The 15,395-nt window shown below is 48.2% G+C and overlaps 1 protein-coding gene across 16 annotated transcripts in view; it reads left to right on the top strand.

Annotated features, from left to right (window-relative positions):
- Positions 1 to 15,395, top strand: part of DNAAF1 (dynein axonemal assembly factor 1) — a 158,809-nt gene that overhangs the window by 21,964 nt on the left and 121,450 nt on the right. For 2 of the 16 annotated variants that reach the window (XM_085856841.1, XM_085856840.1), the window contains exon 1: positions 8,503 to 8,801. The exons of 2 other annotated variants lie outside the window; for them this stretch is intronic. In XM_085856841.1, the coding sequence (XP_085712967.1) occupies positions 8,568 to 8,801 (234 nt within the window). In that variant the 5' untranslated portion in view covers positions 8,503 to 8,567. Of the gene's footprint in view, positions 1 to 4,017; positions 4,371 to 8,490; positions 8,802 to 15,395 lie in introns of those variants that run through there. 12 more of the 16 variants (XM_085856838.1, XM_085856831.1, XM_085856839.1 and 9 more) reach the window with 10 other exon arrangements.

The following is a 15,395-nucleotide window of genomic DNA, read 5'->3' as shown; positions in this document are numbered from 1 at the left end:
TAAATGGAGGGTGTGTGTGTGTGTGTGTGTGTGTGTGTGTGTGTGTGTGTGTGTGTGTGTGTGTGTGTGTGTGTGTGTGTGTGTGTGTGTGTGTGTGTGTGTGTGTGTGTGTGTGTGTGTGTGTGTGTTATATACTAGTGCGTGGCCATACGTGGCAAAAAAAAAACAAAAAAAAAAACTTTCAGCCAAGCCAGAAACAACAACCACACAGGCCGTTCCTTCGCTGCTCTCGCATGGCCGTGCGTGCAAAAATAAAAAAAAAAAACATTTAAAACCGTGAGCCAGAAACAACCACAGGCCATTCCTTCACTCTCGCGTGCGGCAATGTATTTTGCCTTTTCGCAATGTCATCGCAAGGAAAAACACAAAGAGAAGAGAAGAAAAAAAAAGAAAATAAAAAAAACGTACGTGCGTGGCCATACGTGCAACCACCCCCCCCCCCCAAAAAAAACAACTTTCAAACAACCACACAGGCCGTTCCTTCGCTCTCGTAAACGATAACTGGATTGGGGCATTGTGTTTATCTATAAATGTGCATAAGAAATCGAGAAATTATTAGAATACAGTAAGTCATCACTATCCGGAAGTCCATACGTTGAACCCGTAATGGGGAACATGGCTGAGAATCTCTTCCCCATCGGCCACGCCTACGCAGCACCGTGTCCTGTTATTGGTTTGGTAAATAAATGGCCATAACTTGGGAAGCACTTGTCCGATTAATATCAAACCTTGAAAAGGCACATACTCAGGTCCCCAGCAATATATCTGGCAAGTTTCAATTTGATCAGACCAGTGGTTGTCGAGAAACAGCGGTCACAGACACACATACACACACACGCACACACATACACAGATTGCTGGAATTATAGATAGATAACTTGAGAACGGAGTAATGGATTTCAATAAATCGAAATCCGGTGGACTCAGGGATCTCCAGGGAAGCCCCCCCCCCCCATTGGTTCATGGGCACACGTGATGAGGTGAAACTGCAAACACCAACTTGTGATGATGGTTCTCCCCGCATTCCCAGGAATCCTTTTTCTTCTCGTCCTATTGATTCGCCATCACAGCAAAGATTGGTATTTCCATCAGCGAAGCCACGGGTCTTGCACTCTGGTCGGTCCACAACTGTAGGAGTAGTAGCGCGACAAACACACCAATACCGGTCAGTGAATTTGACCAATTAGAGTAAGGGGTAACCAAACCTCGAACTTCATCCACACTACCTACCGTCCTCGTACACTTTCATGCTCTCCATACATCGTTTTAAAGAATTATTTTAAATTGCTGTGGGAACAAAATATTTACTTATATACCATACGGTACTTTAAGAACTGCCTTTGCCCACTCCTCCACACCCCGACCCTCCCCCCTGCAGAAAGAAAGAAAAAAAAAACTACAAAAACAAACATAAAAGTTACAAAAAAAAATAAACAAAACACAGAAAAGTACAAAACAACAAAACAAAGACAAGCCCAACAAAACTACAAAAACAAACCAAAAAATACAAATGCAAACACACAAAAAACATACAAAAATAAACAAACAAAACTATAAAAACAAATGAAACAAGTGGTGCCAGGCACAACAAATCCCGCCCATTTAAGGCATAAAGTTATTTTGGGGATCAAATTTAAATTTGAGAATCCTTAACCTGAATGTTGATTATAAGGAATAGAATAAGGAATATTTTAGTCTTAGTTTGAAGTCAATTAAACCATTTTTGACGAAGTTATGAGCGAAAAACGATTTTGACCTTTTCGTGACCTGACCTTGACCTTTGACCTAATTGGACCCAAAAGTTAATGGGGTCGTCCGATGTTCATTACCCACCTGTGGATACAATTTGACAGTGTTTGAGCCAGTCGTTTTTCCCGTAAAGTTGTATTTTCGTAACCATGTTTTAGTTTTAATGGAAAATTTGTAATTTTGACCGATGGCCATGACCCCCAAAACTTCGGACCCTACCGATCTTCACAAATATGCATTTTCACTATAGGAATGGGTAGGATTATAAGTGACAAATAGAATAAGGTTCACTATAATCTGAGTTTTAAGTAAATCAGATCATTTTTGACGAAGTTATGAGCGAAAAACGATTTTGATCTTTTTGTGACCTTGATCTTGACCTTTTGATGCAATTGGACCCAAAAGTTAATGGGGTCGTCCAAGGTTCATTACCCACCTGTGGATTAAATTTGATAGTGTTTGCTAAAGCCGTTTTGCCGTAAAGTTGCTAACAGACAGACAGACAAACAAACCGGACGATTACAATATCCCGCTCCCTCCCTCCAGGGGGGGTGGAGGGGGGGTGGGATAACAAAGAAAAACACAAAATAAAAATACAAAAACAAAAACAACATTTTGCATTCTCTGTTTTTTTCTATTTTTGGTCTGGTGTTCATGTGGTACCAGCAGATTGGCCTAATGGCCTCGTCCTCCATCGAATTTCCTTGTGTATTATTAGCTCACCGACAACTTAGTACTGGGGAGCTTATGGGATGGTGCGTCGTCCGTCCATATGTCAGTCCGTCCAACTTCTCTGAAACTACATGCGTACGATTCCAATGAAAAACTTTACCACAATCATCATCCTGTATGTATCAAATTTCTTCACACCATTAAAATAATCGGGCCCCAAGGGGGTTTACAGGGGGGGTGGGGAGGAGGGAGAAGTTACCCCCTAAACAGGTATTTGCTATTTGCTTTCTTCTCAGAAATGACAAAACCCATTTCGATGACACCTGACCACAACCTTCATTGCCCGTGATGTACCAAAGTTTGTTCACACCATTTAAAAACTCGGAGTCTAAGGTGGTGTAAGGGGGGGTTGCCCCCAAAATATATATTTGCTTTCTTCTCTGAAACTGCACACACAATTCCAATGAAACTTTCCCAACACCTTCCTCACCCATGATATACCAAAGTTTGTTCACTACAATAAAAAAAAAAAATCTGGATCTAAGGAGGTCAACAGGGGGTGTGTGCCCCCCCCCCCAAATATATATATTTGCTTTCTTCTCCAAAACTACACACACAATTCCGATGAAACTTCACCACAACCTTCATCAGTCGTGATATACCAAAGTTTGTTCACACCTTTAAAAATCGGGACCTATGGGGGTCCACGGGGGGTTCCACAGTAGATTGAGGCTCGTGTCCCGTTCGTCAAATTCACATCTCACCTGTGAATGGAGGGAATAACCAATTAGTTCTCACCTATTTAACTAAACCCAGGTGACGGATTATAAAAATAAATCGACTGTCTTTACAGCAGTGGAGGAACTCTGGGAAGGGTTTGAAACAACAAAGCACTTACCTTGCTGAGGCCTTCTTCGGTTGCTTTATGCAGCTTCCTCGGCTCGAGGAGTGTGGGATGTGTTAATTATTTATATAATCCTAGACACCCGGGTTTAGTTGATTAGGGGAGAGCTGATTGGATATTCTCTCCATTCACAGGTGAGAGATGTGGGTGGATATTTATATATATATATATATATATATATATATATATATATATATATATATATATATATATGTATGTGAATGTATATATATATATATATATATATATATATATATATATATATATACATATACACATATACACAGTATGTATGTGTATGTGTGTATATATATATATATATATATATATATATATATATATATATATATATATATATATGTATGTGTATGTACATATATATATATATATATATATATATATATATATATATATATATATATATATATATATATACACATATACACATACATATATATATATATATATATATATATATATATATATATATATATATATATATATATATACATATATATTGGAGAGTCAATCATTACACAACAGATTTATAAAAGGCATTAAAACTCGTTTTTCTCTCGCAACTAAATTGTGTTGTACCTATGGTATTTTGCATATCAACTTTTTGCGAAAAATGATCAATCGTTCTTTTCCCTTAAATTGGCGTTGAAGGATTTCGTGTTGTTACTGAAGAAGAGGAATCCCTCAGTTGCCATGGTGAGTGGGTGCCTTCGGAAACGCAGAGCAGGGTCGACTCGTCTTGGACCTGAGGAAACAATATTATTAATTTGTGTTTCGAGGTGAGATCGACTCGTCCTGAGGAAACAATATTATTAATTTGTGTTTCGAGGTGAGATCGACTCGTCCTGAGGAAACAATATTATTAATTTGTGTTTGAAGGTGAGATCGACTCGTCCTGAGGAAACAATATTATTAATTTGTGTTTCGAGGTGAGATCGACTCGTCCTGAGGAAACAATATTATTACTTTATGTTTGGAAGACTTCCCCATTTACAAACTATTCCCAGTCGGTCCGTTCAATACTTGTGTAAGTATAAACAAGGTGTCAAAGGTGAAAATAAACGTGCTATTGAATATGTGCATGTAGTTTGTACGTGACAAAGTTGGTTTATTCATTATATCTGTCCTGACGATGGGCTCAAGTGAAGTGGTTAAGTGGCTCGTCCCATGTAAATGATACATTTTGCTAAATTAAACGACACGTTTCCTGAGAGTTAATGGAAAATTTAGTAAATATATGACTTGAAGATGCAGTTATCTTGCTTATTAACGAGCACAGCAGGATCGGCTCGTACGGACAATGTTCAGCGGTTCGACTGCCTTTGTCTGTTCCCTCCTTCTCCCTGACTTTCACGTCATAATTGATATATCTTTAAACTAACAGATGTCAGTGTGTCTCCTCCGTAACTCCAAAACCATTAAATCTCTCAGCCTGAAACTTTGCATGCACACTAAAAAAACTCCAAGGAATTGTGGAGTGAAAATTGAGTGTTTGGGTTCATTAGAACACCCCTTTTGAACATTAATATCGGCATTATTTTATGATATCCTTTATCAGGCGCATCCTTGGACACCCTCAGACACCTTGCTCACCCTCTATGGGGGTCCTAATTCGCCATTTTGTTCGGTCTATTCAAGCATGCCTCGATTTGGAAACACGATCTATAGTGTAGTAGATAGTAGAAAAATCATGCAAATTTTGATACAAGCATCAAATTTGGCATTTCTGTTCTGCAGGGCTTTCTGATCAAATCTGCCCGATTGGCCATTTGAAAATCCAAATTTTGAAAAATTTGAAGAACAAAAAAAACTTCAAAAAATTTGAAGTCACAGCTGGCTGAAATTCTTGAAGCACAAGTGAACATCCCCGACAGAGAACCAAGGGGGAGATGCAGTCATCATTGATGACTCAGCACTTATCAATGCCCTACCTCTACGCACCTCAAAGATATTTGATGACTATGCTAAAGAAAACTATCCCAAAGGTGGAATCCTATGGTGCCAAGTACGAGAGGGTGGTCGTAGTGTTTGATGTGTACAAGAAGTCAAGTCTGAAGTCTGAGGCAAGGTCGAAAAGGGGGCAAGGAATCAGAAGAAGAGTGACAGGAACCAGTAAGACCCCAAGTAACTGGAGAAGCTTTCTTCGAGATGACAGCAACAAGACTGAGCTGTTTCACTTCCTTGTGGAAAAGATGTGTGAAGCACAGACGACAAGCACAGTCATTGTCACAAAAGGAGAAGATGCCATTAGCAACACAAGGAAGTCACTGGATACTGTGTCTCCATGTTGTCATGAAGAAGCTGACACTCAAATATTTGTACACGCCAGAGATGCAACGACGGATGGTAGCAAGTCCATTATCATTAATGCCTTGAAATATATGTACATTATATTGACACGGACGTACTAGTCATAGCAATATCTGTACTGCCATCCTTACAGGAACTAGGTCTTGAGAACATGTGGATTGCCTTTGTCCAAGGAGCCAAGGCGCGATGGATTCCAGTCCATGAGGTAGTTTCTGCATTAGGGCCTGAGAAAGCTAGAGGGATCCCATACTTCCATGCGTTCACTGTATGTGACGTCGTGTCTGCCTTCCGCGGTAAAGGGAAGAAAACTGCAAGGCAGACTTGGAACATCTTTGATGATGTTTCTGAAACATTCACCAATCTCAGCCAGCATCCAACATTGATTCGTGATCTTGACTTTGATGAAGTTTTTTTTTCTTTCAAATTTTGGATTTTCAAATGGCCAATCAGGCAGATTTGATTAGAATCCCCTGGAGAACAAATGTGCCAAATTTGATGCTTGTCTCATCATTTGCACGATTCCTCTCAAAAATTGCAGTTATCTGCCCCACTACTACTCTCACGGACTAATTAAAGTATTGTTACGAATTTTGGTCTGCCCGGCGTGTGATCGGCCACGTAACTCAAATCGCGACCGCGTCGCCCACCGGAACGGACAATTCAGTCGTGACCCTCCTTGGAACTACCGCCAGGAACTAGTCACGGGTGGGTCTTTCGACCCCACCACAATCGTGCCAATCGGCCACCCGCGCAGGATAGGGTTGTTCACCAAACTCGACCTACCTAAGTACCTGCGCGGGTAGTTAACCGGGCGATCGTACCTCGCCACTGGCCGGCCTAGGACACGAACCGCTTAAGCGGTCCGTTCCGTGCTTCAGTGATAACCGAGCGGTGTTATCGCCAGCCCCGACGGACGTGATTATTTACCGGGTGCTTACACCCCTCCTACCAATTCCTTCCATGAGGCAAGATGGAACTTTCAAACAAGGGAAAGGATGCAACGAAATGGGGAACAGTTCAACAAGCACATTTATTGCACACTCAGACAAGCACGTATTTTACAGCCATACAGTAATTCAGGCACGTACACAGTGAAAGCAAGCAAAGGCAGAGTTACAACCGAATAAAGTCTTTATTTCCCACGCACACTTAGACAATTCTACTTATAAGACGGCGCCACCACATGCATTTACACAAAAGCAAAGGAAAAAGCCACCCTCAAAGGCGAGGGTGGCAGACAAGTTCGTGGACCAAATGTGCGTGGAACCTGGATGAGCGGCCAGGTCCACGAGATCGAAGGGTCTTACCCGTGCTCTCATGGCGCGATGGCAGGCAAGCCGCGATGTCAGCGTAGCTGAGCCTGGCTTCGTGCCCCTGGGGTGGCCGGTGAGCTCTCTCCGGCGTTCGGCCCCCGTCTGCCTTTCCCATCTCTTTTGAGCTCCGTCTCCCGACTCTGCCCCACCGACTCTGCCCCACCGACTCTGCCCCACCGACACTGCCGCACCGACACTGCCGCCATCTGCTTCTTCGCGCTCCGTCCTGTTCTCCGACCCCTCCAGACTGCCACTCCACTGACTCCAGACTTGACTGCCCCGTCTCCTGACTCTCCAGACTGCCACTTGACTGCCACTTGACTGCCACTTGACTGCCACTTGACTGCCACTTGACTGCCGCTTGACTGCCGCTTGACTGCCCCGAGCTGCGTTGTGCTCGCGCTTATATAGGCTGGGGGAGGAGCGCCTATGCAAATTTGTGGATCACAGCGAGTTTGGAGGCGGGGCTACACCACCTGATGCTCAGCCATTGGATGGATGAAAAGTGGGCGTGAATCATTCCTGATCCGTTTTTTGAGGCGAAAGGAACCCATTCACAACCCATGGCACGATGTTTGGTAGAAAGGCAAAGGTGGTGGGAGTTTGCTGTGGTGGTTTGGGAAGGGTGTTGGTGGTGGCGATTTGGTTGCTGGCTGGCGTCGTTTGAGAATGGCGGTGAAGCGATGTTTGCGGGGTGGAGTTGTGGAGGTAAAGAGGCGAAGGTGGTGGTGTTTGAGTTGTAGTTGTTTGGGAATGATGTTGGTGGTGGCGATTTGGTTGTTGGAGGATGATTGGTCCAAAATAATGTTAGAAAAAAGAAAAACGGCTATCTCAAAGGATCGCAGCCCGGTGAACATGGAAATTCCCTCTAAACAACGGTGGGGAAATCTAACTACACAATTACTTATCGTCATAACTGATCTAAGGATCCTTTATGGTGTATTGCGAATTTCCACAGCCGTAACAGTATATAATCGAAATATTGTCGGATTTGAGAATCGGATCTGGTAAACAAAATAAAATGTCAAAATCTTTAGTGAAATCTGAAAATTTTAACAAATTAGGGATTTTTTTTTATAACTTCGTGTATTTAAGCGAAGCAGTAAACTTAATTTTTTCCACTGTTCGGATGATTGAGTGAAGAAAAGATTATGGAATGTGCAGAAAGCGTAACTTATTAACATGTACAGCGAGCACAGCAGGATCGGCTCGTATGGACAATGTTCAGTGATTCGACTGTGTGAGTGAAAGGTTGAATGTGCAGAGAGCCAGGTTGTCTCATGCCCCCCTTTCTGTGCATTGCGTGTTAGCTCTCATATGAACGTTTACAATGTATTCAAAATAAAATAACATAAAATAAACATCATTGAGTGAAACGCCGTGCTTCATAACCTGCTTTTGCAATCCATGACGGCACAGTCCACAGGGTTCCTTATTTTTCGGACTTGCATACGCAGTTTGCTGTTTCCGTTTTGGGCGATTTGCGTAATTCCAAGATATTAACATAGGTATACTAATAGTTTCTGCAAGCGAAGAGGTACATAGACAGCACACATGGATTGTGGGAGAAATCGGAACAAATAACTCTCCGTGGGGTGTGTATGTGCCTGTGCTTGGTTACGCATGTACGGTGCGCGGGTCTCGCGGGTGCACGACTTGAACTCGAAATCGGGCCGTGGCCCTTGGTGTGTGGCGCTGTGGAGGAGGTTATGCGGCCGTCTCCCGAACCATGTGTTTCTGCAGTGCCGAAGCCTCGTCGGGAACGGACATGCTGCGGCATCGACACCACATGGAATGTGCCACTGTGCAGTGTGGGTGTGGGGAAATCCGTGCAGGTGTGCGAGTGAAAGGTTGAGTATATTGTCAGTGCGCATGCACGTTTAGCATGGACCGAGAGGAGGTTGGAGGAATGCGTGGGGGTGGGGGAGGGGGACTGCATGCAGGTCGACCTTCACCAAATAGACAGCATTAGTTTTCATCTTTAAATGCTACCGCTTGGTTTTATATAGAACACAGCGGTTAGAAAGAAAACGCTGCAGTTTGGGCGCGTTTTATCGCCGAGGTAATGCCCTGGTATTCTGTCTTCCCACGTCATTCGCTCATGCTGCCTTCCCTTCTCTCACACTGCCTTCCCATTCCCTCCCCTCAAGCCACCTTCCCATTCTCTTCCCTCAAGCCACCTTTCCATTCCCTTCCTTCACGCTGCCTTCCCATTCCCTCCTCTCCTGCTGCCTTCTCATTACCTCCCCTCGCGTTGCCTCACCATTGAGTAACCAGATCCTCAAAATACAACATTCTGTTTTATGCTGTCATATAATCGTCCTTGGACAACAAGGCGTCTGTTACGATCGCCTTTCGGGAGTTATTTAATTACCATCAGACAATAGGCGCCAGCAGCAGAGCATCCTTCTCTTGAGCAGCAGAGCAATTTAATTTAAACATTGGAAATACCAATTTGAATATATATATATATATATATATATATATATATATATATATATATATATATATATATATATATATTGTTGTGGTTACCAGATTCGCAAACCACCATTCAGGTCCCTTAGGTGAGGTATCTCGGTAAGTGCATGTGTAGTTAGGCCCAAACCCGTTGTCTAGTGGGAATACATGTCATTTATGCGAGCTGCGACTCTTCAGGATAGCCGTTTTTCTTTTACTATCTTTATTTTGGACCAACCGCCATGATCACAACCACAACAACAACCACCAACCACAACGCCGCTTCACCACAACCGCCACGACCTTTACCGTCACAACTCGCCACCATCGCATCACCGTCATCTCGCGCCACTCATGGGCACCGATGCTGGACTCGTGTAGGGTGCACGTTGAACAGCGTGTACAAAATCACGGATTTTCTGCTTCAAAAACGGATCAAAAACGACACACGCCCACTTTTTGCCGTCCAATCGGTGAGCGAGGGGCGATTTGGCCCCGCCTCCAGAACGATCGATATATGCAAATTTGTGGATCAAAAAGCCTTCACGCCCACTTTTTCTCGGGCCAATGGGGAGCGAGGTGAAAGGTCAAAGGGAGGGGGTCAAAGGCGAAGTTACGGGGGGATAAAAGGACCGTGTTCGTCAGTCAGAGGGGGTCGGAGAGTCAAGAAGAAGAAGAGGAGGAGTCGGAACGAGAGAGTCGCAAACAAGAACAGGTCGGAGAGTCAAGAAGAGGAGAGTCGGAAGCAAAGGGTCAAGACTTCGCGGGCGGTGGAGCTGCTCGTCGTGTGCGTTGGAGTCGGAACGGAGGGGACGGAGCTGTGGAAAGGCGGCGACACCAGACGAGGGGGTGCTCGCGTCGTGCAGGAAGCTGCACCCGAGGGAGGCCGACAGCGCGACCTGGCCGAGGTGGAGACGCTCGTCGCACATAATAAAGATCCTCTATACCCCGAGCATCAGCAACCCCCTCCTGTTTCCCCCCGCGCTGAGATAGTGCGACCAAGGGGGCCCCGTTCCCACCCCCTGCCAGGCACTGTCCACGAGGCCCGCGGGTTGCGGGGCCATCGCCGCTCCGCGTCTCATCACCAGACGGGTAGGCCCGACCCGGTCTCGGCCTCAGGCCTACCCCATTCTTGGTGGATTTCTTTTCCTTGGTTTTGGGTATGTGTTGTCGGCGCCGTCTGTGAAGTAGAATTGTATAAGTGTTGCCGTGTGCTCGGTAGTCGGTATTAGCTCTGCACTGTGTTTTCACTTTTATGTTTGCTTTTTGTGTAAATGGAATTGTGTTTTCTTTTTTTGTGTGCATTTGGTGGAATTGTATTTGTGTGCTTCCCGTGTGTCGCGAATAAATGTGCTTTATTGTTGAACTGTTCTCCCGCTTCGCTTCGTCTTTTCCTCTATTGAATCCCCATCTTGCTTCACGTAAAGGGTTGGTAGTGGGCTGAATACGCCCGATAATTAATCGAACCGTCGAGGTCGACGATAACACCGCTCGGTTATTCTGATAGTACGGAACGGGTCGCTTAAGTGGCCCGTGTCCGAAGTCGACCTGCGGCGAGGTGCGATCGCCCGGTCTACCCTCCGCGTGGGTACTTAGGTAGTTCGAATTTGGCGAGCAACCCTATCCCACGCGGGGGCTGATTGGCTCGATCGCGGTGAGACCGAAAGGTCCACCCGTGACTGGTTCCCGGCGTTAGTCCGAGAGGGTCACGACTGGATTGTCCGTCCGGTGGGCGACGTGCCGCGATTCGAGTTACGTGGCCGTCGCACGCCGGCGGGCGCGAAGACCGCAACACTGGTGTCAGGAGTGGGATACAAATCCATCGCCCTCCTCGCGGCACTGGTATCGGAGAACAGGAAAACGGGCTCTCCTGTCTCCGGCTAAATTCACGGGAATCGGTCCAGGGGTGAGAGAAGCGACCCCCGATTCCCTCCAAATTACGAGCGATTCAAATTAACCCTTCACGAGAAGCAAGATGGCGTCTCAAGGCGAGCGGGAGCCGGGGGTATTAGAAATGTATATGTGTAATAATGTAGAGTCCATGGTCCAGGATGGAATCCCCGAGCAGGAAATGTTGATTGTGCAGGAACACGGACTCGCCCAACTGAACCCAGAACCTGAAATGGGTGCGGCAGCGGCCGCAGTGTATGACACCTTCCCCCCCCCTCTCCACCAAGACCCTTCTCCAACCCTTGCCGAAACGGCTCAGCTGAGTGCATCCAACATGGCCCAGCTATGCGCCATGCTGGCGGCAATGAACAAACAAATGAATGAAGTGAAAATGACGATGGATACAAATGAAATGAAAAACGAAATGAAAGGCATGAACGAAAAGATGGATACAAATACAAATGAAGTGAAAACGACGATGGATGCGAATACACAGCAAATGAGGGAAGAGATGAAAGAACTACGGGGTGAGACGCAGAACATGGGCCGATGCCTGCAGGCGGGCATGAAGGCTGTGAGCAGGGAACTTAAAATGGCGACTCCACGTGTCGGAACGAACGAGCTGGAAGGGGGTGCAACGGCTGACAGGCCCGCGGTGGAGGCGGGTGAAAAAATAATTCGTGGAACGTGTTGGGCGAGGGTCGTGACGATGACCGAAAGGGAAAAATTAAATGGGGAGACCAAAACGTGTGAGACGAGACACGAGGTGACGACAACAGAAATAATAGTTGAGACAAGGGAGGTAAAGGGTGAAGAGTTGGCAGAGACACGGGAGATGGGAACCATAGAGGAGAGACTACACGAGGAAGACGGGGTAAGTGACGCACACACACACACAGAGGTAGCGGAGAGAAAATTGGGGGGTGAGCTCGCGGAGCGTGCAGGGACCCGGTGCGAGCACCTGGATGGCCTCCTCCAGGAACGAGGGGAGGGAGTATGCCCCCTTAAGGCGAGTCACGACCAGGTGAGTTCGGTCGTGTTTTGCGAGGTTGAGGGGACGGGTGCTGTGGACGGGTGCACGGAGAGCTTGGGGGGTATAGAGGCCCCGGAGACCCTTGTGGGGACACGAATCCCCAGTATGGTTGTCCCTGTGTGTGTGGTGCAAGGTGTGAGTGCGTCCCCGTGTGTGGAAGCGACCCCGTGTGTGATTGGTGTGGTGGCGATGGTGCCGGAGTACGTGCTTCCCAGCACGCCGTGTGTGGATGAGGCACCGTGTGTGGAAGAGGCCGTGTGTGTGAGTGAAACGGCCAGTGTGGATGAGGCACCGCGGGTTAGTGCCCCCGCGTGTGTGGGTGAGGAACCGTGTGTGGATGAGGCACGGTGTGTGGATGAGGCACAGCGGTTGAGTGCCCTCGCGTGTGTGGGTGAGGCACCGCGGGTGAGTGCCCCCGCGCGAGTGAATGGAGCACCACGTGTGAGTAGTATGGTTTGTGTGAGTAGTGAGGCACGCGTGAGTGAACGGCCGTGTGCAAGGTCGCTGTGTGCCAGGGAGACCGTGTGTGTGAGAGAGCGGTATGAGAGGGAGATGTCGGTTGGCATGCGGGAGCACGCAGCCGCGTCTCCCCGTGTGAATGTGATGGTGTGGACTGTGTGCGTCGTGACACGCAGGTATGCGTGTGTGGAATGGCGACGGAGACGGCGACAGAGGAGAGAAAGCCGAGTAGCGGCTGTGGTTGTTTCGAGGACCGTGCCGGGTTCACCCAGCAGTGAGCACGCGGTTCGTGCTGTGCTACGCACGAGACCACCACGTGCTCGCTTGCGAGAGTGAAGTCCCGGTCCGGAAACGCACGCGGTGGATTTGCCGATCCCGCGGACGGACAAAGTTTAGGCAGGACTACGGATTTGGACCGGACGGGTTCTCCACGCGATCGTGTGTGTTAAGCTCCAACGGGCAAAGCACATGTGTTCGCGTGGGGAACCCCTCGAGAAGTGGGGCTTGTGTTTTTTCTTTGCGCACGGTGACGTCATGGCTGCACGTGTGGTTGGAATCCGGCAGGAGGGGTATCTCTGCCGAATGGTACCGTCCAAGGAGGGACGAGGAACACGTGCAGCTGCGTGACGTCACGGGCAGGTGCAAAGTGCGCGAGCTCTGAGTTGCCGCGCAGGTGCTGCGCATGAAAAAAAAAAGAGGAGCAAGCCTCACTTTCGGGTGCACAGGATTCCTGGGCAAGGGGTGAAAGACCCTCTTATCCTGGGCACAGGATGGAAACTAGTTAGGGGGAAGGGTTAGCTTAGTTAGACCGACTCCATGGGGGCAGGGGTAAGTCCTCATGGAGTCCGTGGAATGGATTAGGTAGAGGGATTGTAGCCAGATTTAGGTTGGGAAATAAAATGATTTATTTGAGGACATGGACAGACTTGTGAATGTGTAGAGGGGACGTAGCTTAGCTACGTAGTGTTAAAAGGGACGTGCTATAGTATAAGGGACGACGTGGGAGCACGAGTTAGTTAGGGGATGCAGATAGAAGGATGGCAGAGTTCAGCGGTGTGTGTGTTGAAGAGTTGTGGGTGGAGGCATGTGCTTGGTGAGTGAGTGAGGCCAGCGGGTCTGTGTGAGTGGAGTGAATGGGGAATGCATGGTGCGATGAGTGATTGGGGGGAGGAGTGACTCCCGCCCAAGGGACCCTGGGGTCAGTGTAGAGTGAGTTAGCTGGGTTAGTCAAATTGAATAATGGAGGTCGTTTTGTTGTTGGTGGGAAAGTAGGCTCGAGACCCATTTGGAGGGGTGCAGGAGCCCTGTTGACGGGCTTGGGAGCGTGGCTGCGAAAGGTGAGTATCGCTGAGTGGGTACCCCGGGCACCAGGCTAGTCGGCCGCCGTAGGCCAAGGGCCCATGGGGGGCCGGGATAGAGTAGTGGGCACGGGTGCGCCTGCTTGGTGCGGGGGCCCGGGGCGCCATTAGCCGCGTGGGCAGTGTTGTGGGCACGGGTGACCCTCGGAAAGGGGCCCGGGAGGCCGGCCTGCCACGTGTGCGTTTCAGGGGAGGTGCCATGGGGGGCACTCCCCGGTGTTAGGGAGCTGGTAGGCTTGGAGGCAGTGTAGTGCCCGGGGGTGCCATAGCGGGAGATTCGGCAGAGGGTCGTGCCTGCCTAAGGGAGCCACGTGTCCCAGCCAGGAGACCGTGTGAGGGCACGGAGAGAAAATTGGGGGGCGAGGCCCGAAATTGTGAGGACACCAACACAGGCGACGGGAATCTGGGTTGTTAGAACCAATAGTTTAAGCGAGAGGCGCTTGTTGAAAGCCCCGGGGTAGTTTAGCAGTTAAATGGTTAGGGTAGATTAGGAGATGCACCCCTCCGCACCATCCATCCCCTCGCTGTCGTTGTGGACCGCTGGACCCACTTTGGGTTAGATCGCCGAACTCTGGGGAGGCCATTCTGAGGCTTCGTTGGGCCTCGACACAGGACGTTAGCTCTCCCTTATTCCCCTCTGGGAAGGGAACGTAGGGGTTGGGAGTAGGCTAGGTGACAGGATAGGTTAGCCGAACAAAGACGATAAAGGGGGTTAGGGGACGATTTATAGTGGGGAAGTAAAAATAAAAACAACAAAAAAATAAGTTGGGGCTAAATTGGGGTTTGACAAATTAAGGGAGTGGGTATGTACAGTGACAGGCAAAGGCGATAGGTGGGAGGGAGACAGGTAGGTAGGTCCGAGCCCGCCTTCCAAGTGGCCAGCACCACCGCACTCCCTCCACCAACCTCCACTGAACGGCAAAGGCTGGCCAGCTTCATCTGCTGGCTGTGTTACTTCAAGGCCTGTGCCGGCCCACTTGATCGGCAGCTGTTGTGTTGCTGCAAGGCCTGTGCCGGCCACTTCGTCTGCAGCTGTGGTACTTCAAGGCCTGTGCCGGCCAGTTCATCTGCCCGCTATGTTTGCCTGCAGCGGCCTTCTTCTGCGGGCTGTGTTTGCCTGCTCACCTTTGCCATGCCCACTGCCCACGTTCACCAGCCCCGTTCAATTTTGCTTTGCCCCCCCCCCCCCTGTTCATTTCCATGTGCGCCAGGATCAGAAAGCAACAGTT

The sequence above is a fragment of the Eptatretus burgeri genome, chromosome 15 (genome assembly GCF_056783735.1).
Source record: "Eptatretus burgeri isolate ZD-2024b chromosome 15, Ebu_testis_v1, whole genome shotgun sequence".
Taxonomy (NCBI): Eukaryota; Metazoa; Chordata; class Myxini; order Myxiniformes; family Myxinidae; genus Eptatretus; species Eptatretus burgeri.
This window is presented reverse-complemented; position numbering and strand designations above follow the sequence as displayed.